The sequence below is a fragment of the Vigna unguiculata genome, chromosome 9 (genome assembly GCF_037176805.1).
Source record: "Vigna unguiculata cultivar grain cowpea cultivar isolate G323 ecotype 2 chromosome 9, ASM3717680v1, whole genome shotgun sequence".
In the NCBI taxonomy this organism is placed as follows: domain Eukaryota; kingdom Viridiplantae; phylum Streptophyta; class Magnoliopsida; order Fabales; family Fabaceae; genus Vigna; species Vigna unguiculata.
Window position 1 is genome coordinate 4,293,483 of NC_140800.1, and position 23,124 is coordinate 4,316,606.

Sequence of the window (23,124 nt, forward strand, 5' to 3'; positions counted from 1 at the left end):
GATTGTGGACAACCACGTAGTAATGTTGGTTTCTTCTTTTAGTTAAGTGAGAGAATACCTTTTTTGAACTTTTTATGTGAATTGATGATAATGTCATGTGTCAAAAATGTTCTATTTGTGTCAAAAATATTAACCTTACAAAAAACCAGTCTTTGGACATAGTTTCGATTTTACTGGATCCATCTTTTAAGGATTAATTTGATGAAACATAAAAACATAATTGTTAGAACATAATTAAAATACAATTTACTTTATAATTATTTAATGCTCAACCTACTATTATTTCTCATTATAATAAAATTACTAATCAGAGCATTATTTTATTTAGTCTTCTCATGAAAATTGATACAATATTGTAGCTCTAACCTTGACATTTACAAACAGAAGATGTTCCTGAGTTGACACATACGCCATTCTTAAACCCTTGCCAATTGCAGCATATGGTACACAAGTTTGTTCCTGGGCCACATCTCTGAGAACTACAATCTTGTGGTGGAGCACTATCAACTCTTATTGATTTTGTAGAGAGTGGATTTGCATCTATGAATCCTGCCAAAGAAAAAAAAATGACATTTTGTTATGATAATTTTCTTTCATTTGTTGTTTTACCTAATATTAAACAAATACAAAACTATGAGTGCAATTTTTTTTGAATGCATAGAAGCAAGAATATTGCAAAACACAAGAATCAAGAATATTGCAAAACACAAGAATCAAGAATATTGTAAAACACAATAATGTTTTATTTCATGGACTCAACATACAAAAATGAAACTAACATGCAAAATTACCTAAAGGTGCAACCAAAAGGACTATTAAAATGCCCAACAAAAAATGTTGATTGAAATGGAAAGCCATGGGAAAGAGTTAAATGATAAGAAGTGTCTTTCTAATAATTTGAGTACACTTAACCACAACAATCAAATATAAGAACAATTGTGTTTTTCCTATATTCCTAAGTGATATTTATACTTTGCTATTGAAATGAAAGCATTTAATTTTTTTTTTCATTATTATTTCCTCAAATCATATATTTTATCATCATTATGATTATCATTATTATCATTGTCACTATTATTATTATTATCATTATTATTACTAATTACTATTATTATTATTATTATTATTATTATTATTATCTGACGTTTCAAGCGCATTTCATGATAATATTTGAATTGTTTATACCGTTTGACACATTTTCGCTTCAATGTTAACTCAAATATTATCATAAAATACGTTTAAAATGTCAAATAAACTTAACAAAAATTGGTAAGAATGACTAAATCCACGCATTTATAAAAATGAATGACTAAATTAGTATAAAGTTTCAAAAATGGACTAATTCCAAAATTCACTGAAACTTGAGGGATCAAAAACATATTTAACCCTTATTAAAAAGTATAACTTTTTTAAAACCACGTTGTTATTAAAAAAATCATAAAAACAACTCTTTAATAAATAAAATATATCTTCGTATTGATACTTAGTGATTTATTATTATTATTATTATTATTATAAGATCCCATCTTAATAGAATTTAATATTAAAATAAAATATCACATAGTTAATATTCAAGAAGAAATAAAATTCCTAAACTAGGACTTTCTACTCCGCTCACCAATACTCTATCATTCTACATGAGTATGAATGATTATTAGAGTGTCATGAGATAACTTCCAATGTTGAATCTTTATATTAATGCATACACTAAGAAAACCCAATCTTAATCCTTTTCGAATCAATATATACATACAATTTCATTAATAAATAATATTACACGAGACACACAACAATCACTTAACATTGAAATGACCAAATAACTTAGTTAGTCCCCCTCAATGAGAGCTACGAATGGCAAAGCAGGTCAGGCCGACCCGTTTTGGCCCGTCCGGAAATTCAAAAACGTGTATAATTTCTTGGTCCATCCCGCCTCGCGTACTGGTCCTCATTTGTTATGAGAAAAATAAAAAAACTTTTATTTTTTCATAATAATTAATATTAATTTCCTATCGAAATAATATCAATTAGTCTAACTAATCAAAGACAAGAAACATTAGCAGCAAAGATTATAGCTAAAGTTCAATATCAACATGTTACCTTACAAAACATGTACAAATTTGTTAACCTAAAAATGCATAAAAAGATATTTCATATTTAAAAATTAAAATCATTATTTTATATATAATAATTATACATAATAATAATAATAATAATAAAATCAACTTACATAGTAACAAATGGTATGAAGATTGAAAAAAGAGAATATTTAATTTTGTAAATACAATAATAATAATAATAATAATAATAATAATAATAATTATTATTATTATTATTAGTTAAAAGTTAAAACACATGTGAAAACATATTTAACCCACTTTTTGATAATAGCCAAAAAACCAATATTCCTATTATAATTATTAAATAAATTTAAATAACGTTTACAATTTATTGTAGGTATCTTTTATTTTTTTAGATTTTTTTATTATAAAGAATTATTTTAGTTTTAAAAAATAGTTAAATTTTAGAAATTAACGATCGAATAAGAAAACAGTTAAAGTTTTAAAAGTCAGTCTCAGAATAAAATTGGTAAAATAAATATTTTGGTTCAAAAAATACTTAAAGTGTAAAATTGGAAACAAAATGTATACATTAAGAAGGAATCTTATTTGTACAATAGTATAGAAGACAATTTTTTTACTATAAATAATTATTTTAGTTTTAAACCGTAGTTAATTTTTTATAAAGTAATAGTTAAATCGAAAAAAAAAACGGTTAAATTTAAAAAAGTAATCTATAAATTTGTTAAAATAATTATTTTGATATAAAAAATACTTAAAATAGTAAAATTGGAAGCAAGATGTAAGATCTGTATACCATAAGAGAAAATCATCTTCGTATAATAATATAAATTACTATTATTATCATTATTAAAAAGCATAAATTATTTAAGAATACATCGTTATTGAAAAAGAAATTACAAAAGTAACTCTTTAATAAAAAAATTCACTGTTATATTGACACATATAAATATACCCAATATTATTATTAATATTAATATTATTATTATCATATTATTGTTGTCATTATTATCATCATCACTATCGTCTTTATCATTATTATTACTATTGTCATTATTAATATCATATTTATTATTGTTATTATTATTATCATTATATTATTATTATTAACAGAAGAATGCTAACTGATGTCCGGTAATGAATAATTAATATACATTGCTTCCATCATTTTTACATTGAAAGTTTAAATAATTAGGTACATTAATTAAAATAATATAAATGCATATAACAGATCTTTTAAAGATAAAATAACCTCTTTTAAACTTTTAGACAATAACTTTGTCATACAAAACATGGTCTTTGAAACCTTTACTTTTTTTTATAGGGAAAAATATGATATTGATCCCTCAAGTCTGACCTAAATTTGAAAATGGTCAATGATGGAACATTGTTCACTATTTGATCCTTGGACTCTCAAAATCATTATTTTTTGTTCTTATTTCTAGCGACATTAAAAACAACAAAAGACGTGCTAGATATTATTTAATTATCTTTTTTACAAAAGAAAGTAGTGTCGACCTAGTCAACATTTTTTACGAAAATGGAAAAGAATAAGTTTTTAATCCTGAAGTTTGAACTTAATTTGAAAATGGTTTCTGGTTGAAATTTGATCACTGCATATTCAAAATCATGGTAAGTATATAATAATAATAATAATAATAACATTATATAATAATATTATTATTATTATATAATTATTAATAATATTATCATGTATTCATAATAATTAATAATCTTAATATATCAATAATAATATTAATAATTATATATCAGTAATATTATTATATTATTAATAATACTAATATTATTATTATTATATAATCTTACTAGTTATTAATATTACAAATATTAATAATAAATATTATTATTATTATTAATACATAATAATAATATTATTAATATATAATAATAATAATAACAATTTATTATTAATATTATTACTGATATATTAATATTATTATTATTATTTATAGTATTACTGATATATTATTATTATATAATTATTATTAATATTAATTTTAATAATATTTATAATATTATTATTAATTTTAATATTATTAATAATTATATATAATAATAATAATTATTGTATAATAATACTATTAATAAATATATATTATTATTATTATTATTAATAGTAGTATTATTATTTATAACAATATATAAAGAGGATGTTCTCTTTTGTGTCTATATTTCATTATTTCAGTTTCACCCTTAATTATTATTTAAGAAATTAATTAATTATTTTATAAATAATTTATCTTTAACCGTTATTCTAAAAACTCATTTTCTCTTTAATAGTTATTTTAAGAAACTTCTTTTCTGTAAATATTTTATTTTCTTAATTTTAACAGTTATATATTTTTTATTGATTTTAACTCAAATTTCTATGAAATTTAAAAAATACGAACACACAGGCGCGGTATCGTGTCTGTGTTTTCATTAGTATTATATAATGATTGTTCAATGTGGAAGGACCAAACAGTGACAAAGTTTCGATCATGAACCATTTTCAAATTAAGTTCAAACTTCATTGATCAAAAGCATATTTTTTTTCAATGTTTGCTAAAAGCATCGACTAGGTCGACACTAGTTTTTTATTTTATAAAAAAAATTAAATAACATATGACATGCCGTTTGTTATTTTTAACGCCGTCCAAAAATAAGAACAAAAATTAGTGACCAAATTTTGACGAAAGACCATTTTCAAATTTAGGTCAAAGTTAAGGACCAAAAACATATTTCTTCCTTCTCTTTTTGTAAAAGTTTTAGATGTTGAACGCAATTGTTTTTTTGGTGGTTTTTCTGTTATTTTAAACTTTCTTACCTTTAATTGTATTTAATTTTTAGCAACATTAACATATAGTTATTTTATTATTTAATTGTTTTTTAATTTTTATTGGTGAGCATTAAATGAAATATTAAAACACTTATACAATATTTATTAACATTTTTGTCTTTTAAATAAAATAAAATTGCATTAATGAATATTAGGTCAAATTTCATTTAATATCACACTTAATTATGTATTTTTATCTTAATCAATATTTTTATAGCACTGATTAGTAAGATCCTTGTTAATATCAGTTAAAACACAAGTGCTAATTGTGTTCACTTTTTCTATAATACGAAAAATAATCAAAGTATTACTATTATAATTATAAAATAGTATAGATAATTTATATTATTTTATTATTTATTCAATTTTTTTTATAAAAGGAAAAAATTAAGAAAATTATTGCTATTAGAATTATAAAATAATATAGATAATATAAGAAGTATATTATTATTATTATTATAATAATAATAATGATAAAAATAATATAGGTTAACGTTGTTATTATTATTAAAAAGTTGACTTAGTTGTGTTCACTTCTTATAATAAAAATAAATAATAAAATTATTACTATTACACTTATAAAATAAATTTAAATAACGTTTACAATTTTAGTGCACGTAACTTTTAATTTTTAGATAAATTTTTTATTTTGTCAGTTTTGAAAAATAGTTAAATTTTAAAATAAATGGTTAAATTGAAGGAAAAAATGTTAAATATTAAAAAGTCAGTTTTTTAAAAAATAAAATTGATAAAATAATTATTTTGATTTAAAAAAGATTTAAAGTGTAAAATTTGAAACATAATGTATACACTAAAAAAGAGAATATTTTTATATAAGAGTATAATATAAAATATTGGTATCGATTATTAAATTAACTATAAATATTTTTTATAATTTTATTGGTAATATTTTTTATTTATTTTGTAAATAATTTTTTAATTAAAAATGGTATAATAAAAAAATTAAAAGATAAAATTAAGAAAATAATTATTTTAATTTAAAAAAAGTATTCAAAAATAAAATTAGAAGAAATTGTGAACATTGAAAGAAAAAAATATTTTTTTTATATATACTAGTAGAAATATAGGTGGTATCTCACTTGTGTGTCTCCATTGAAAATAATAATAACAAATACATAAATATTAGTTTAAAAACTATAAATATGGTGAAAAAGAAATGAAATTTATGACAATTTTTTTAAAAATAAATTCAATATAACACTTACTATTAAAAAGTTAATTAATTATATTATAAAAATAAAATTAAAATTTTAAAATATGTATAGTAGATAAAGAATCTCTTTATATATAACTTGTAATTAGAGATATGCAAGAATTGATAATATATATAATTTGTAAGTATAGATATATAAGAATTGATACATGTACAGATAACTGATATATATATATATATATATATATATATATATATATATATATATATATATATATATATATATTATTTTATTTTTTATTGATTAATTAAATTTCATTTAGAATTTAGGAAAAAAAAAATTTAGGTTGTATGTAAGAGAAACTTCGTAAACCGCTGAGTAAGAACCAGATACGAAAAAGAACCGGCCGAGTCAACTCAACAGTTCTATAGCGTGCCAAACTCGTTACACATTCTCGTACATGAAAATAACAATAAATAAAATAATAATCAATGAATACAATTTATTTATTCTTTTATATATAATTTATTCTTATTTTACTATAAAGTAATAATAATAATCATAATAATCTATATTCTGAAGACAAAAATAAAAATTCGGTATAACGCGGCCGGGTCGAGTTGAGAGTCTATCCACTCGCGACTCGCGATTCCGAAGCGATTTCCTATAGCCTCCTAAGGCGGAATGATCCCGCCGCCGGCAAGTCCTTTCGCGGCCGGTGGTTCAACTCTGATTTAGATCGTCTACCTTTCATTGAGGTTTTTTCTCTTCTATCTTCTTTATGCGATTCGTTTATGTATTGCACCTTCGTTTTCACTTAGGGTTTCGTGGTATAGGCGATTATTGTGATATATATACGCGATTCAACAAAAAATAAACAAATAAAAGGACATTGTGATTTTGAGGTTTATGCAAGCCCTAAGTGTTTAAGTGGATTGAGTTTTCTTCGAAGGTATGTGAATTCTTTCAATTTAGCTTCGTGATTGTACTATGGTTAGATTGTGAAGGATGAAAACTTATAGTATGGGGAGCATATTGTGTCCTCTTTGGCCAGTGGTGAATGAGTGGTTTGTGAATTAACAAAAGAGGATGGATGTTGCAGGGTAGTGTGTATTACAAATGGGGATACATAAGAGGGACTTGTATCTGAGTGTGGTAAACACTGATAAATTGTCATGAGTTTTGCCTGCAATTGTTTATGCCAAGCTGAAAACTTTCACATACCTAGTTGTTGATTGTTAAAATAGTTTAAAGAATTGACAACAGTTTTTAGGGAACAGGAACTAGGAACTATATCAGATGCTATGTTAGATGCAATCAGGGTCAGTTTTTTGATTTATTTAATCCACATAAGTTCCAAATGTATCTCGTCTTGTTCTCTCACTGGGTAGTAAAATTAGAGGCAGAAAAGACAGGTAGACTGAAGAATTTCTTCGAGCTGAAATGGCCTTTTTGTTGGGTGTGTTATAGAGCACGTAGATGTGAGGATTGAACCGTTGAATCTACATGCTGGTCAGCCCAAATGGACACTTTTGGATTGTTCATATAATGTGGCTTCAGTGAATTATCCCTCAGTGCTATCCCATCCCTGCATCAACAGAACATTTCAATCCGGCACTCTTTAAAAGATTATTATGTAATTGTTTCTAAGTCTTACTGTTGTATTGAATGCTGTACAATGTACATTTGTTTGTTCTACAATGCATTTTATGATCATGTAGGATGTGTTGTAACTAATGGAATTGATGGTGCTCATAGTGATGTGGACCACTAATTATGATTACCTTGTGTCTTTATTTTTTTCCTATTTTAATAAGATCTAGATTTCGATCCTTATTTTATTAATTAGGACAACTTTTAGATGTAAATCTATGATCCTATTAAGTAGGGATCTCTTTATTTTATCAATCAGGATAATTGTTAGTCATGGCATGGTCCTATCCGTTATCAATATCTTTATTTGTATTTATCAGTTGGGATAGCGGTTAGGGATATCTTTAGACCTTTATAAAAGGCAGTCTTGATTGAAATTTTAAGAATGAGAAATGATTTTCAAAAAAAAAAAAAATCTATTGCTAGTTAGTAGGAGCTCTGTTTATGATGAATCCGCTTCTCACTTCACTTAAACTTTTGCTAGTTTATGGAGAACTTTGTCAAGGGCGAGTCTGTCTGCTTCTCGCTTCCACTATAGGTTGAAAGTAGTCTTTTGTGTCTAGGCTTGATCCTACACAAAGTTGCATAACACTGGTATCCAATATTTGCCCTTGGTTTTCATTAAAAGGCTGCCTCTGTACTTACTGAAAAGTATTGCTAATTGTTGACTTTATTCAATGTAGGAAAATGTATCAACGTTTCTTTCAAATTACCCTTCTCACATTGGCTTTATCGGCTTTTCTCTCCTGGCTTCTATAGGTGCATGTATGTCGGAATGCTGTCTTTGCTCCGATCTTCAAGCATCCTCTGTTGCGTGACCCCCTGGATAACATTTTCTGATCATGATGTACTAAATAATGAAGCACCGATAATTTAAAATGGTTGATGTATATGATACGTAAATATATATAAGAAAAAAATGCTAGTTAGTCAGCAATTGTTAGATAAGATTTGATGGCATTAATGCTAAAATTGTCTCATGATTGCACCAGATATATTTAGTTCTAGTCATTATACTTGACAAGTGTCTAATGGTTCACTCTTCTCAATTCATACCTTCAATATTTTATCTCAGAAGTTCTTTATGAGAAGCTAGTTAGCATGTAGCAGAGTTCTTCTAACATGAAGTGTAGACAGAAGTTCCAAATCTTCTTAGTATGACAGGCGTGGACATTATTCTGTATCCCAGTCTTATTTCTTAGTATAACTTTCTCACCATTCAGCATTTGCTCACATAGATTTGAATAAATTTAATCTTATAGTTAATCCAAATAACTTAGCATGTTTTAGAAATATTAATGTTGGAGAAATAAACACTTTTTTCTTTCGAAAGCTCTCAACAATCTACCAATAAAAGTTATTTCCCCGAAATAAGCTAATCCAATATATACTAAGGTTGGTCCAAGGGGTTTAGTTAATCCATAAAACTGTAAGGATATAAGCTATCTTGAGGTGGTGGACTAAAAACGTGCTTCTATTTACACATGAAGTCATTAAGATTATTTTATGTAAATTTTCCCTTTCTATTGTTTGATGGTATGTTCTGATTCAAAATTTCTTTCATATATCATCTAAAAATCTTGAGTTTGATTATTTAAATGATTTAGGCCCCGCATTTCTTCCACCTATTCCTTCCTTTTATTTATATCTGATTTCTAATCCTTCTTGTCTATATCATATTTATTCTTTTCTTATTTTATTTCTTTTATTTTCGTACAGCATTGCATTGAGATCAGGGCACACTGTTACTTACATCATTGTTGCTGCGACAGGGAAGGCTCTCAGATTGCTTGTCTTGTAATTTGAAAGTTTTATTTGCCTTGTATTCAGCACCAATGCATATGTGAGTGGCATTATAATTGCTCTGTTTTGGACATAATGGCTCCAATACGTTCTACCGGATTTGTTGATCCTGGTTGGGATCATGGCATAGCCCAAGACGAGCGGAAAAAGAAGGTTAGATGCAATTACTGTGGCAAAATTGTTAGTGGTGGGATATACAGATTAAAGCAGCATTTAGCTCGGGTTTCTGGGGAAGTAACATACTGTGAAAAGGCTCCTGATGAAGTCTACCTAAAAATGAAGGAAAATCTGGAAGGCTGTCGTTCCCATAAAAAACAAAAGCAAGTTGATGCACAAGCATACATGAATTTTCACTCAAATGATGATGAAGATGAAGAAGAGCAAGTTGGGAGTAGAAGCAAAGGTAAGCAATTGATGGATGATCGAAATGTATCTGTAAATTTGACTCCTCTTCGCTCCTTAGGATATGTTGACCCAGGGTGGGAACATGGTGTTGCTCAAGACGAGAGAAAGAAGAAAGTTAAGTGTAATTACTGTGAGAAAATTGTTAGTGGTGGTATAAATCGGTTTAAACAACATTTGGCTAGAATTCCTGGAGAGGTAGCACCTTGTAAAAATGCTCCAGAAGAAGTTTATCAGAAAATAAAAGAGAATATGAAATGGCATCGTACTGGGAGGAGACTTAGGCGACCTGAGGCTAAGGAATTGATGCCTTTCTATGCAAAGTCCGATAATGATGATGATGAGTTTGAACAAGTAGATGATGCTTTGCATCATATGAACAAAGAAACTTTGATGGATGTTGATAAGAGATTCTCTAAAGATGTAATGAAGACCTTCAAGGGAATGCCACCCAGTACTGGTCCAGAACCATTATTGAGAAGATCAAGATTGGATAATATTTACCTGAAATTGCCCAAGAATCAGACTTCTCAAACTTACAAACAAATAAAAGTTAAGACAGGGCCCACTAAGAAATTACGGAAGGAAGTTATTTCTTCAATTTGCAAGTTCTTTTACCATGCAGGGATTCCTATACAGGCTGCAGACTCTCTATATTTTCATAAAATGCTGGAAATGGTTGGTCAATATGGACCAGGACTGGTATGCCAACCAAGCCAACTAATGTCTGGCCGCTTTTTGCAGGAGGAAATCAATTCTATTAAAAGTTACCTTGTTGAATACAAGGCTTCCTGGGCAGTTACTGGTTGCTCTATAATGGCAGATAGTTGGATAGATACACAGGGTAGGACAACCATTAACTTTCTGATTTCGTGTCCTCATGGTGTATACTTTGTTTCTTCAGTTGATGCAACTAATGTAATAGAAGATGCACCAAATTTATTTAAGCTTCTGGACAAAGTAGTGGAAGAAGTAGGTGAGGAAAATGTAGTGCAGGTAAAATGTTATTTCTAATATTGTGGCATCCTCATTCATCATAAATTTCGCCTTGAAGCTGTTACTAATCATTGTTTCTCCTATACTTTTGATGTAGGTAATAACTGAAAATACTCCTAACTATAAAGCTGCTGGAAAAATGCTTGAAGAGAAGAGAAGGAATTTGTTCTGGACCCCTTGTGCCACTTACTGTATTAATCGAATGCTTGAAGATTTTTTGAAAATAAGATGTGTGGAAGAGTGCATGGAAAAGGGTCAGAAAATTACAAAACTAATTTACAATCAAATATGGTTGTTAAATCTTATGAAAAGTGAGTTTACCGAGGGGCAGGAACTTCTAAAACCAACTACTACCCAGTTTGCCTCTAGCTTTGCTACACTACATAACTTGTTAGATCATAGAGTTGGTCTCAGAAGAATGTTTCTTTCCAATAAATGGATTTTGTCCAGATTCTCCAGCTCCAACGAGGGGAAAGAGGTGGAAAAAATTGTTTTGAATGTCACATTTTGGAAGAAAATGCAGTACGTTAGGAAGTCAATAGATCCGATATTGCAAGTACTCAAAAAACTTTATAGTGGTGAGAGCTTGTCAATGCCATTTATATATAACGATATGTACAGGGCAAAACTTGCAATCAAATCTGTTCATGGTGATGATGCACGTAAATATGAACCCTTCTGGAAGGTGATAGATAGTCATTGGAACTCTCTGTTCTGTCACCCTCTTTACTTGGCTGCTTACTTCTTAAACCCATCATACAGATATCGTCAGGATTTTGTGCCGGTATGTAAGAATATTGAGTATTTCCCAGTGATTGATTATTATCAAATTTTATTTAAGTTTTCTCCTGAAGTGTCTGTTTGATATGACTATAGCATTCTGAGGTAGTACGAGGGCTCAATGAATGCATTGTTCGGCTGGAGTCAGATAATATGAGACGGATATCTGCATCAATGCAGGTAATGTGTTCTTAATGACTACTAATTTCTATTTGGTACCAAGTTGTTAGATATATATTCTGTGTGCTTCAAAGTGATGTCATTTCCAGATAGCTCATTATAATTCTGCACAAGATGACTTTGGAACTGAATTGGCAATTAGCACAAGAACTGGTCTAGAACCTGGTAACTGCTATGTTGCTGTTAAATCATTAGTACGATGATTAACTTTTTTGGAGGTGCATTTCTGCTTCAGTTTGAATTGATTATTTTCGTTTCCTTTTTTAACCTTACTAGCTGCTTGGTGGCAACAACATGGAATAAGTTGCTTAGAGTTGCAAAGAATAGCTGTACGGATATTAAGTCAGACCTGCTCGTCCTTTGCATGTGAGCATGATTGGAGTATATATGATCAGATACATTCCAAAAGACAAAATCGTTTATCTCAGAAGAAATTGAATGACGTTATATATGTTCACTACAATTTGCGACTTCGAGAAAGCCAACTAAGAAAAAGGTCCAGGGACTCAAAATTGTCCTCTCTTGACAGTGTTCTGCAAGCTCATTTACTTGATGATTGGATAATAGATGATAATGTACAAAGCTCTGATGTTGATAAGGTAATCTTTGATTTCTGTGTTTTTTGAACTTGTGAACTATGCTCTTTAGCACTGAAGCACAGAGGAGTATTTGTTTTTCTTGTTTTGTAGAATATTCTTCTTGGAGCTGAAGTAGATGATGAATATGAAAATGATTCAATAGATTACGATGATGGAGGTGGTAGGTCTCTGAAGGGATCCCTTGAGCTGGTGACTATGGCTGATTTAGCTGTAGGTTCACCGGATGTAGATCATGGTAACATGGATGCTGCAACTGATGATGAGTCTGATCTGAATTATTTTGATGATGATTTGAGCGAGTAATTAAGTTACATGGTTCTCATTTCGGAAGAATAATTATCTGGTCACCTGGTTGCGAATCGTGAACCCGTGCTTATTATTTTGCAGTGAAAAATGAAGATGTGCGTAAAGTCATTTATTTCATATTTTGGAGCGCAATCATTTTGGATCGTTCTAATAGTCATATATACCCATCGATGTTATTGTAAGATAAAATCTGACACTGTACAACGTAGGAAATATAAGATTTGTTTTGTCTATATTTACCATTAAAACGAAAGGTAGGATCTCGGATGAATATTCAATGTTATTAATTTTTCATCTGGTACCATATCAATAGTTGCTTATTAATTTAGCGGATTCATGGGTGAAAGACACTGACGCATGCTTGAACATTTCTATGAATATTTTCAAAAGACCTCCAAAAAAGAAATTTTCATTTGGACCGCGTTGAGATAAGTGTCACTTTTCTTTATCTTTAGTTTTTCTTCTTCAGATGTTTTGATTTCGTCTCGTTTGAATCTGTGCCATAGTGTTAAATCTTTTGTTGAAATTGATTCAAGTTGCTTGTTCTGATTTTTCTGAATCAATACCGTGATCATATCAATATTTAGATATCTGATTCTGCCGTTCAATGTATGTTTATAGGTTTCTTTCAATTTTTTTCTTTTACCTAATTTTGAATTTTACTTATCATTCATTATTGATAAAGGAAGTTGGTAATGTCGTAAGTCGAAACATGTTCTCAAAGCTCAATCTACCTATCATCCCTCACTTAATACCTTAAACTTCAATGACCAAGTAAAAAGGTGAGTGAAAACTTCAATGACCAAGTAAAAAAGTGAGTGGGTTGTGAATAAGTGATAGCATTTTTTTTTTTCATCAACAGTGTGATACAATATTTTATGGATGCATAAGACCTAGTAATTTGTTATTTAGCAAGATTATGATAATACAATGGACAAGTCATATGTCTTAGTATTGCTAATATTTATCTTTAATCATATAGGAGATCTAAAATTACATTAAAATCCTTATTTTTTCAACAAGAGAATAAAGATAAAATAATAATGAAATTCAAAAGAAAGATTAGAGGGTAAAACAAGATTTTCTTTTAAAGACAAGTTTCACTTTACAAAAAAAATAAATTCAGTGGTTAGATAATATATAGACTTGCAAGTTTCTAACATTTAAGAGTGGTTGGATAATATAAACTCCATGCAACACAGATCACACTTATTTTAATATACATAAATCACGTATTAGTTAATTTTTTGTATGACAGTTGATACGAGTTGTGTTCTAAAATTGTATGGTGTTCTGATGTAACTATTTTGGTATCTGAGCTGTGTGAAACCTTTTAAACTTGAAAACAAAGAATAAAACAAATCAAAATTACATTTTAACCTATTTTCTATTTCATTTCTCACCATCATTTGGTACCAAAAAAATAAAGTGAACCTCTCATAAAATTAATTTTTAAAAGAAAGAACTAAAGTGACTTATAATATCTCAGTCACAAATATCATTATTGCAGCAACATTCTTCTTAGCTTTTTCTGATTATTTAGATGATTTTGCTTTGCAAAATGCATTTTTAACAGTCCCATGTTACCAAATGCAATCATAGTAATAGTGAATAATTGGACTTATCATGTTGGGATGACTCTGTTTGCCTGATAGTGACCCACAAGGTCCTGCACTGGAGGGAACAAGATGCAATTTATTTGGATTGCTATTGGACCACACAAAAAATGGCCCATTTTTCTTCACCTTTAATCTTCATCCACATGCATTGATTCTTTAAGATAAAACGCATATTCAATTTTCATCTAGAAAAGAAAAGACATTTTTTTCAAAGCTGGATCCTAAGGTAAAGAAGGGGCAATTACCAAGCACAATCTTGTCAAATGATTTACAAGAAATTTTGTCAAATTATTAAAACATTTAAAAATTTGACTGCAAATAGCCCCTTTTGACACAAACAATGGTGTTTTTACAAGCACAAGATGTTACTGAAGGTAACTCTGATTGAAAAGAGCTTTCAAGGCAAAGGTTCTTGTGAATCTCCCAAACGAGACAAATGGAGATATGCATCAGTCCCTGTGAACAAACAATTAAGTAATCAGGATTTAGAGATTGTTGATTTTCGAACAAGGACAACTAAATAGTACAGAGGAGCACTTTAGAGAAAGATATAACAACAAATCAGCACTAAAAGATACTTCTAAGGTGGTATTGAGGTGCTCATTAGGCTTTAGAAAATAAAAAGACCACCCTAATGACCAATATCTACTTGATACTTCAGTATATCATTATAGAAGTTCAAATGGATATCAAGGACATAGAAAGTAAGCAGAAAATACACAAAATGTGGATAAGTCTTCAAGTGGCAAAGTAGTAGAATTAGAGAAAAGTGCAGAAAAACCAGTGCAAAAGAAACAAACTCACCATATCCTTCCATAGATATCATTTGAAGATCACCTCCAAAATATCGAGCATATAAGCGACTAATAGGAAGTCCATATCCATATCCAGCCATTGTCACATTCTCACCTATTCCAAGATCTGAATGCTCATCCAATGGATTTTTGGCTGTACTATACAGATATGTAAAAATTTTAGGTAAACCACTTCTTGGAATTCCACCTCCCTCATCTGAGACCTGAAATGATGCCATAAAGACTAACTGCTTTAAAAAACCATCTTTATGGTAACATCCTACCAAAAGAACAAAAGATCACTCAAAAACTGTAAACTGCACAGTGAATTTAACCGAGCACCTTTATTGTAACATCCTCTATCCCATCAGCAACTATGATTCTAATGGGGGGTGCAACTTTATCAGAATCCATGAAACGTTCTTGGACAGCACGCAGCGAGTTCTTAACCAACTCAAATACCATAAGATGTAAGTGAGCTGGAACATACCTATAGTGGAAACATACAACACTTATAAATAGAAAGAGAAAAGACAGTTTCTTAACTATGATCACAAAATCCTTATAAGTGTGTAAAAGTTTTGAAAATGAAAGTCAGAAAAACAAATAGCTAATAACTCACGGAAAAGTAAAATCAGGATCTCCATAAATTTGAACATCAGGTGCACTTCCATATTCACGACAACATATAGAACGAGCATCCTCACTGGCATTCATCGCAACCTCCACAGGAGACATTTTTGTGTGTATATAACCAACCACAAAGGGTGGAGGATTGGGATTGTGCAACTCAACATGCTGACCTAAATCACACAAAAAGTGAAAAATGTATACAATAAGAATAGGATTTAAGCCTACACTATAAAGATTTAAATGGAAAAACAGTAGCAAAAAAACTGCATAGTCTTGTAAGGTGCTGAACTAACCGATAAGCATACGGATCCCAATTCTTGACATGTAAAAACGATCAAGGAACTGGTGAATCTCGACAAGATCTTCATAAACAATCTTTGGATCCATACCTTTCTTCAATTGCTGAACACCCAAGGCCATTGTGGGAACCACATTGTTGTGTCTCACTTTGATGGCCTTGATCATTTCAGTGAACTCCCTTTCATCGTTCATATTCTTGATATCAGGGAAGGCTCTGAGATCACGGAATGAATCCAGATACCAATCCCTAACCTAAAATCATAAAAAATTAGCACAAAAGATCAATAAAAACATTTACAAAACGTTAACTCAGTTTTTATGGAGTCCTTCTCTCTAATGTTGCTAAGACAAAGCACAGATCATAAACTAACACTATCATGTTCTAAAACAGAAGCTCAACCTCAAGGAGTAATGGTAATAACAGCCACTGTCAAGAATACGTGAATTTAATATCAGACAAGTTTTTCCATTTTGGTTGATGAATCACAAGACTGTTACTCTTCCAGAAATAAAACAATGTTGTCTTATTATAGTGACTAAACCATAGACCCTTTGTAGCTAATTGGGAGATAAAATGTTCATATCAGATTTTAAAGCATAAATCGGAATCAATCAGCCAAAAAGCCTTACATTTTTCAATTAGTTGGTTCATAACAAGATATTTGAACCTCTGAACAATTTTTTAGAAGTTCCTTTCTCAGTCTTTTAAATATAATCTCGGTAGAGCAGTGTTGAAATTTTGAGCCATTTGTAGCAGTGTTCCAGAGGTATAAACTACTCCTGGCCTCCACCAAATATGTTCAGTCTTTTGTTTACAGATTTTCATTAAACAAATATAAAACAGAATAAATAATTGAGCCGTGGAAACAATACAAAACTTCACATGCTTTTATTCCATACAAACTGCAAAGATGGTTTTGACACGGCAAGATTATCCACAAACATGACACTCTGGACCTCTCCCTTAGACAAGAATCTACTTCTTCATGCTAATGCTGATTACAAATTATATTATATTTAAAAAAAAAAACTAGTTTTCAAAAGTTAGTCAATCTCTTAAATCTCAATAAATGCTCAATATTACTGCAGCCAAGAAAAACAAACAAAACACTAGAATAACTATAAGACAAAAAAAAAAAAAAAAAAACTCTCTTCCCTATAACCAGATAAGACCAAATAATGATAATTATCCCCCAAAACCAAAGAAAACAGAACCAGGAACACCATAGATGAGAAAAAAGTACAGCACAGAACTAACAAGAAGCCATAATTCTGAACGTAGAGAAAAAAGTTTACCTTCAAAATAGCAGGCTTTTGAGACAAACCATAGGGAAGATTCTCAAGCTCAATAGCTCTTCTGGCAATTCTAATGGCTAGCTCTTTGTGAAGAAACTGAGCAGAAATCAACAAATTCTTGTTAACGGGTTTGGACCCAAACTCCATCATGTACCTCAGACTTACCCCTGTCTGCTTCAAGCAACCCCATCTATGCACTTCCTCAATCAAAGACTTTGAGAATGACTCACATGCCTTCTTGGCAGCCATGAAAATCTGGTTTTGGAGGTACGAGCCCTTAAATCTGAGACTGAATCGGAACACCAACCAACATGTAACTCAAGCGCACAATGCAAAAACATAGATGACAGAAAAGAAAGAAAAGTCAAGAAACTGTCACACCCCAATTGAGAAGAGAGAAAGTGACACACCCCTTTTGTAGAGAAGGGAAAATTGAAGAGTGATTAGGGGTGCTTACAGTGAAAGAAAACTGGGTTACAGTTTAAGTGTGATTGGAGGGTAAAGTTTGGAACTTTTCATTTGCAAGTTGAAAATTGAAGAACCTGGTTAAAGGGGTCACCTTATTGTTGACGATGAGAAATGAAAATTGGGACCTCTCAACGCTGAATTGATTGGGACCATGTTGATGACACGTGTTAAGATAAGCTCTTCACTGCCGAATTTATGTTGTATTTGGATCGGCAAGAGTAGTAATTTTCATGTGAATGCCAATTGTAAAGTGAATTATAGACATGTTTGATTTTATTAATTTACGTTTATTTGAGTCCATAGATTTTTATGAGTTATAGATTTTAATATTTTTAAAATAGAAAAATATATAAAAAAGACAATTCATCACATTAAGTTGTCCTTATTTAATTTATTTATATTTATTATTTTTTATTATATATAAATAAATTTATATATATATATATATATATATATATATATATATATATAAATTATTTGTTTTATATATAGATATACAATAATATTATATATAAATATATATTATATGTATGTAATGATAGAATATATTATAAAAGATAATATATATATATATATATATAATAATCGTTATATATATAATAATAATTACACATATATATTTAATTACTATTTTTTAAAATATTAATAATAATTATAATTGTAGTTATTATAATAATTAGTATTATATATTTTTATTATTATTGTTCAAGGTAAATATCTTTTGTAAATAAATTAATTATATTAAATAAAATAAATTTAAATAAATGTAGAGATATAAATTAAATATTCTATATTATAAATTATTTTAAATTATCATTGACCTGAAATTCTAGAAAATGACAGTTTAGAAGTGATAGAGGTTTAACAACAGCAAAACTCAATTATTTCAATATTAAAAGGTTTTAATATAAATATAATTGTTCTGAAAGAATTTTATTATTTTAAAACACACTATCTCTTTAAAAATCACTTCTCTAGAGTTCTTTGACTTCTCTTTCGAAGTTATGTCTTCCTAGTCGTCTGATTGAAGAACCGAGACCGTAAAATTGATCATCTCGGCAAGCTCTTCAAGTTGGACCGATTAGATTCTCTACCCGCGTAAGTTATTTTTCGCTATCTTTTTGGTCTATTTCTGTTTTTTGTCGTATGTGAGTCTTTTCCGCTTGTATGCATTGATTTAATCATCAATATGAGTCTCTGCTGATCAGTGATCATAACGGTATGTCTTGATCGTTATTATGATGTTTCTATGTGTAGATAGAGCATCCTATGGAGTTAGAGGCGTTTGACATTTATAGAGCGACTTAAGCACAATAATAGGTAAGGGAAGCTAATAACTTTTAGAGTTAGTGAGTCATATCTTGTATGATTGTGAAGTTTGTATGATTGTGAAGTATCTGATATGCTTGTGATTGTGGTATGTTGATCTTTTAATTGAATTGAAATTGATTGTATTGTTTGAATTGAGTGTATTTGAGAAAGATGGAGTTGTTGGATCATGAATCTAATTAGTGCGACCTACTATAATTTAAAACTCTTTTTGACCACTGTCTATAGTAGCAATACCAATTGGAGTAATGAAACAAGTCTAGATTGCTCTAAAACCTTTATTTGATGTTGTTGATATTTGATACAATGTTAAGCCTCACGTGGCAACGCTAAGCGTTCGTTTTTGCGAATCGATTGGCGTTGAGCGTTGGTTTTGCGAATTGATCAGAGTTGGGCGCCGCTTTCTAGTGTTGAGCGCTACCCAATTTTCAATACTACGTCTTATTGGTAAAATGAAGATTCTCGCTTTGTTAACCGTCGGATTAAGCTAAAATTTTGACAACTAGTCCTAGACACGTAAATCTTCATTTTGACCGATGAGATCTTTGTTTTGAAGTTTGTGGTTAGAGAAATGGTTTTCACTATTTGGATGTATTTCATGTGTAGTGCCAATTGCTCTATTTTTCGTGTTTTTGTTGTTTTGGTTACTTTGGATGTTCTATGTATACTTGAACTGGATTCTATAGTCTTTATTGCTATGAATTGAGATAAAAAAAATGTTATTATGGGTATATAAGATGATAAATATGTATAAAATGTTGTGTGAGCATGCAAAGTTATGATGTTTAAAGAATTTCAGTAGAAATTTTGTGGAGGTTTTAGTGTATGCATCGGCATAAGGATTTAGTATTGGATTGGTATCCTTTCTCTAATAACTACTAACACTCTAGTAGAGTAGAGTAGATTACGTGGTGTAGAGATGAAGGAGATCTTAGCCACTGGACTCAATCAAGTCTTAAGCACGAAGAGGATTTACCTTGTTGATGGTTGGCTAATAACCCCTTGAGGTCAAACTCTGCAGAGTTTGGGAACCATCCGCAGGTGCAGGCCGCTAGGGGATCCAATGTCAAATGCATGTATCTGGATAATTGAGTTTAGTGTCAACTGCTTGTGTGATTATATATTAGAGTTATGTGTTTATAACACGATTGTAAGTATTTGGCATGATTTAAATATAAATACGTACATTAGTTTACCCTTCTTTTGTGTTTTTGTGTTGTTTGTCTTTCTTTTGCGATGATCGCCTATTTGGTGGGAGCAGATGTGGTTAGTATCAGAGGCACCTCTGGAAAATGAGGAGCCATCTTTTAGGATGGTGGAAGGTTTCTGTGGAAGCTGTTGTAAGTGAGTGGTTCTACTTAGAATTAGAATTAGGTTTTAGTTGATTAGTATAAATGTTATACTTTTATAGTCTTATCTTTTTTAAGACTGTATTAATATACTTTATACACTAGATCTTCTATTTTGACTCCTATAGTGAAACAATCCTATTTTATTAGTTTTTAAACTGTTAAATTTGGGATGTTACAATTGAGAATAATAATAATTTATTTTAAGTTATTAATGATAATATCAATAAATTATATTTTTCTAATTTTAAATAACATTTTTAATTTTATTTTAATATCATTTCTTCTATTTACATTAAAATGGTAATCATACAATTTACTCTATTAAAAATTTTAATATTAAATTTTATCAATCACATCATACACAAACTTTCATAAATTTTTCACTCATATCCACTCAAATCATATTATATTTTCCTTAATCCAAACAACTTTACTTTTACCTAAAAATCAACTCAAATCATCACAAATCTACTCTCCCAAACCTACACCCCAATTCAAACACAACATTAATCCAAAATCTCATACAATTTATACTCATTTCTATATTTTTATTTTATTTTATTTTATTACTATAATATATAATAAATTATGTCCGTTCGGAATATATGTATCATCCCATAATTTGAACTCGTAAACTTTAATCACTATTTAGTAATAAATATATTAAAAATATCATCCATAGAATAAATTCAAAGATTATTATAATTTTTAATATTATATTTCAAACTTTGGTACAGTTTTAAAAAAAATAAAGACTTTATTTTCTAAACTATTTTTCTTAGATGACTCGTTTAAAACTTTTTAATTTTTTTTATAATATATTATTAATAAGTAAAACAGAGTATTAATATAATAATATAACTTTACTTTTTCTTTTAAATTTACTCACGAGATAAATTAAAAAAAAAATCTTTACACCGAAATGTATAGTTTTTCGTATGCTGACTGATAATAAATTTTAAATGTTTATCTGATTATATATATATATATATATATATATATATATATATATATATATATATATATATATATATATATATATATATATATTTAAAAATAGGTTTGTGTTTCCTTACCAAATATAAGAATTTTATAAAAAAATTGGAAATGATTTTGTTTTTAATCTCTTATTTAAGGTATTAATTTCAATATTTATTCTCTCCTGTTCATTAACCCTTGCTGCATTCATTTTTTCACTAAGATTTTCAAACGCATTTATGTTTTTTTTTTTCAAGTTTTCGTAACATTTCGTTTAATTCCCTCTGTTCTCATTAATAAGTAATCAAGAAACGAATTTTTTATCAAATACGGTTAAATGTTAACTGTTTTTATTACACCAATGATATTTTTTCTAAATCCTCTAATTTTAATTAAAAAATGTGTTTTTGCATGTTATAAATTTCTTAAAGTATTAAACATGTCTTCCAAAAAGTTCTAATATTATGTTTTTAACAATTATAAAAAAATCTACATAAATTACTCAAGGTTTTCTTTTTTTAATGGAAGAGTTAGTTCGTGAATTTGGATATGCATTTGAATGTTTTGCATTTCACATTTTTGAAGAGAGACGGAAATGGTCTTTTAAAGCAGTTATTGGTTTGTGTAGTTTTAAATAAAGAGGAAATACAGTTTTTTAATTTTAAATAATTTGATTGATTGAAGAGTAAAAGGTTTAATCTAAGAAAGAAAGTAACTTTTATTTTTTATTTGACTATTATTTTTTTTATATGTCCTCTCCTAAAAAAGTTCTAAGGGTATCCTCGAGCTCTACGAATTTAAACAATTAGATTAATCATTGGTTTTCTTTAGAAAATAAAAATTTTCTCACATATTGGAAATTCAGAAAAAGAAAAATAATTTTATCATGAAAGGAGTGGTTGTCATTTAGAATTGGTGGACATGTGGACCATGCCATGTATATATTGGTGAGTGCTATAATGAATCAAATATCAAAGTTATATGTGATTCAATTTTAATTTAATAAAATAAAATGAAACCAATGTTTTGGTAGTTTAGTTTAAGTGATTTTTACAATTTTTTTTACCATAAGATTATTAATAGCTTAAATGAGTATTTCTTCAATTAGAAAAAACATAATAATTAAAAAAATAAGTAATTAATCATACCATTACTCCATATGCAACTACAATTTAAACTTTAAATCATATATGAATCATTTATTGACAAAGTATATTTGTCAACATTTATGAACAAATTGAATATAATAAACTAATATAAGTAACGAAATCTTAATAAAGAAAATAAGGCATTAACTAAGTTTTTTTTTTTTTTATCGTAGAAGTATAAAAGATGTTTTTTTTTTACCATATAGTTAATATACACGTTGAAATAAATTCAATCAACAAGCTAACGTTACAACTAAAACGGGTGAACAACTGATCATTTTCTTTAACATATGATCATTATCAGGTAGATAAATTACAACCAACAGAGCAAGCAGGTATGCTAGTATGTTTAAAAAGGAAAATAATTATAAATAGTTAAAAAATGATTAAAATAAG

The 23,124-nt window shown here is 28.6% G+C and overlaps 2 protein-coding genes across 7 annotated transcripts; one reads left to right on the forward strand and one right to left on the reverse strand.

The window, feature by feature from the left end:
- The first annotated feature begins 6,663 nt into the window (after positions 1-6,663).
- On the forward strand, positions 6,664-13,135 carry LOC114163213 (hAT dimerization domain-containing protein). Of its 5 annotated transcripts, none has more exons than XM_028047383.2 (9): positions 6,670-6,850; positions 8,230-8,339; positions 8,429-8,510; positions 9,465-10,946; positions 11,044-11,730; positions 11,823-11,906; positions 11,996-12,071; positions 12,183-12,505; positions 12,596-13,135. In XM_028047383.2, the coding sequence occupies exons 4-9, from the start codon at positions 9,624-9,626 to the stop codon at positions 12,806-12,808; spliced, it is 2,706 nt and encodes a 901-aa protein (XP_027903184.1). In that variant the 5' UTR covers positions 6,670-6,850; positions 8,230-8,339; positions 8,429-8,510; positions 9,465-9,623; the 3' UTR covers positions 12,809-13,135. The 5 variants fall into 5 exon arrangements, with proteins under 5 accessions (XP_027903183.1, XP_085523093.1, XP_027903184.1 ...); XM_028047384.2 differs by having other exon boundaries at positions 8,429-8,504; XM_085666967.1 differs by lacking the exon at positions 8,230-8,339 and having other exon boundaries at positions 6,665-6,850.
- A 1,447-nt stretch (positions 13,136-14,582) lies between these two features.
- On the reverse strand, positions 14,583-18,089 carry LOC114164544 (pyruvate dehydrogenase (acetyl-transferring) kinase, mitochondrial). 2 transcript variants are annotated; one of them, XM_028049255.2, is made up of 7 exons: positions 18,013-18,089; positions 17,454-17,742; positions 16,151-16,409; positions 15,847-16,027; positions 15,567-15,714; positions 15,235-15,448; positions 14,583-14,886 (listed from the first exon to the last, which is right to left on the reverse strand). In XM_028049255.2, the coding sequence occupies exons 1-7, from the start codon at positions 18,072-18,074 to the stop codon at positions 14,828-14,830; spliced, it is 1,212 nt and encodes a 403-aa protein (XP_027905056.1). In that variant the 5' UTR covers positions 18,075-18,089; the 3' UTR covers positions 14,583-14,827. The 2 variants fall into 2 exon arrangements, with proteins under 2 accessions (XP_027905056.1, XP_027905057.1); XM_028049256.2 differs by having other exon boundaries at positions 17,911-18,043.
- Positions 18,090-23,124: the final 5,035 nt, after the last annotated feature.

Bases quoted from the DNA above. Each gene is read 5' to 3' on its own strand.
- LOC114163213 (XM_028047382.2), top strand. From the start codon at position 9,624: ATGGCTCCAATACGTTCTACCGGATTTGTTGATCCTGGTTGGGATCAT. The intron at 11,907-11,995 runs GTAATGTGTTCT...TGTCATTTCCAG, and splicing joins GGATATCTGCATCAATGCAG to ATAGCTCATTATAATTCTGC. The intron at 12,506-12,595 runs GTAATCTTTGAT...CTTGTTTTGTAG, and splicing joins AAAGCTCTGATGTTGATAAG to AATATTCTTCTTGGAGCTGA.
- LOC114164544 (XM_028049255.2), bottom strand. From the start codon at position 18,074: ATGGTCCCAATCAATTCAGCGTTGAGAGGTCCCAATTTTCATTTCTCA. The intron at 17,743-18,012 runs GTGACCCCTTTA...GTTCCGATTCAG, and splicing joins TTCTCATCGTCAACAATAAG to TCTCAGATTTAAGGGCTCGT. The intron at 16,410-17,453 runs GTAAACTTTTTT...TTATGATTTTAG, and splicing joins AAAAGCCTGCTATTTTGAAG to GTTAGGGATTGGTATCTGGA.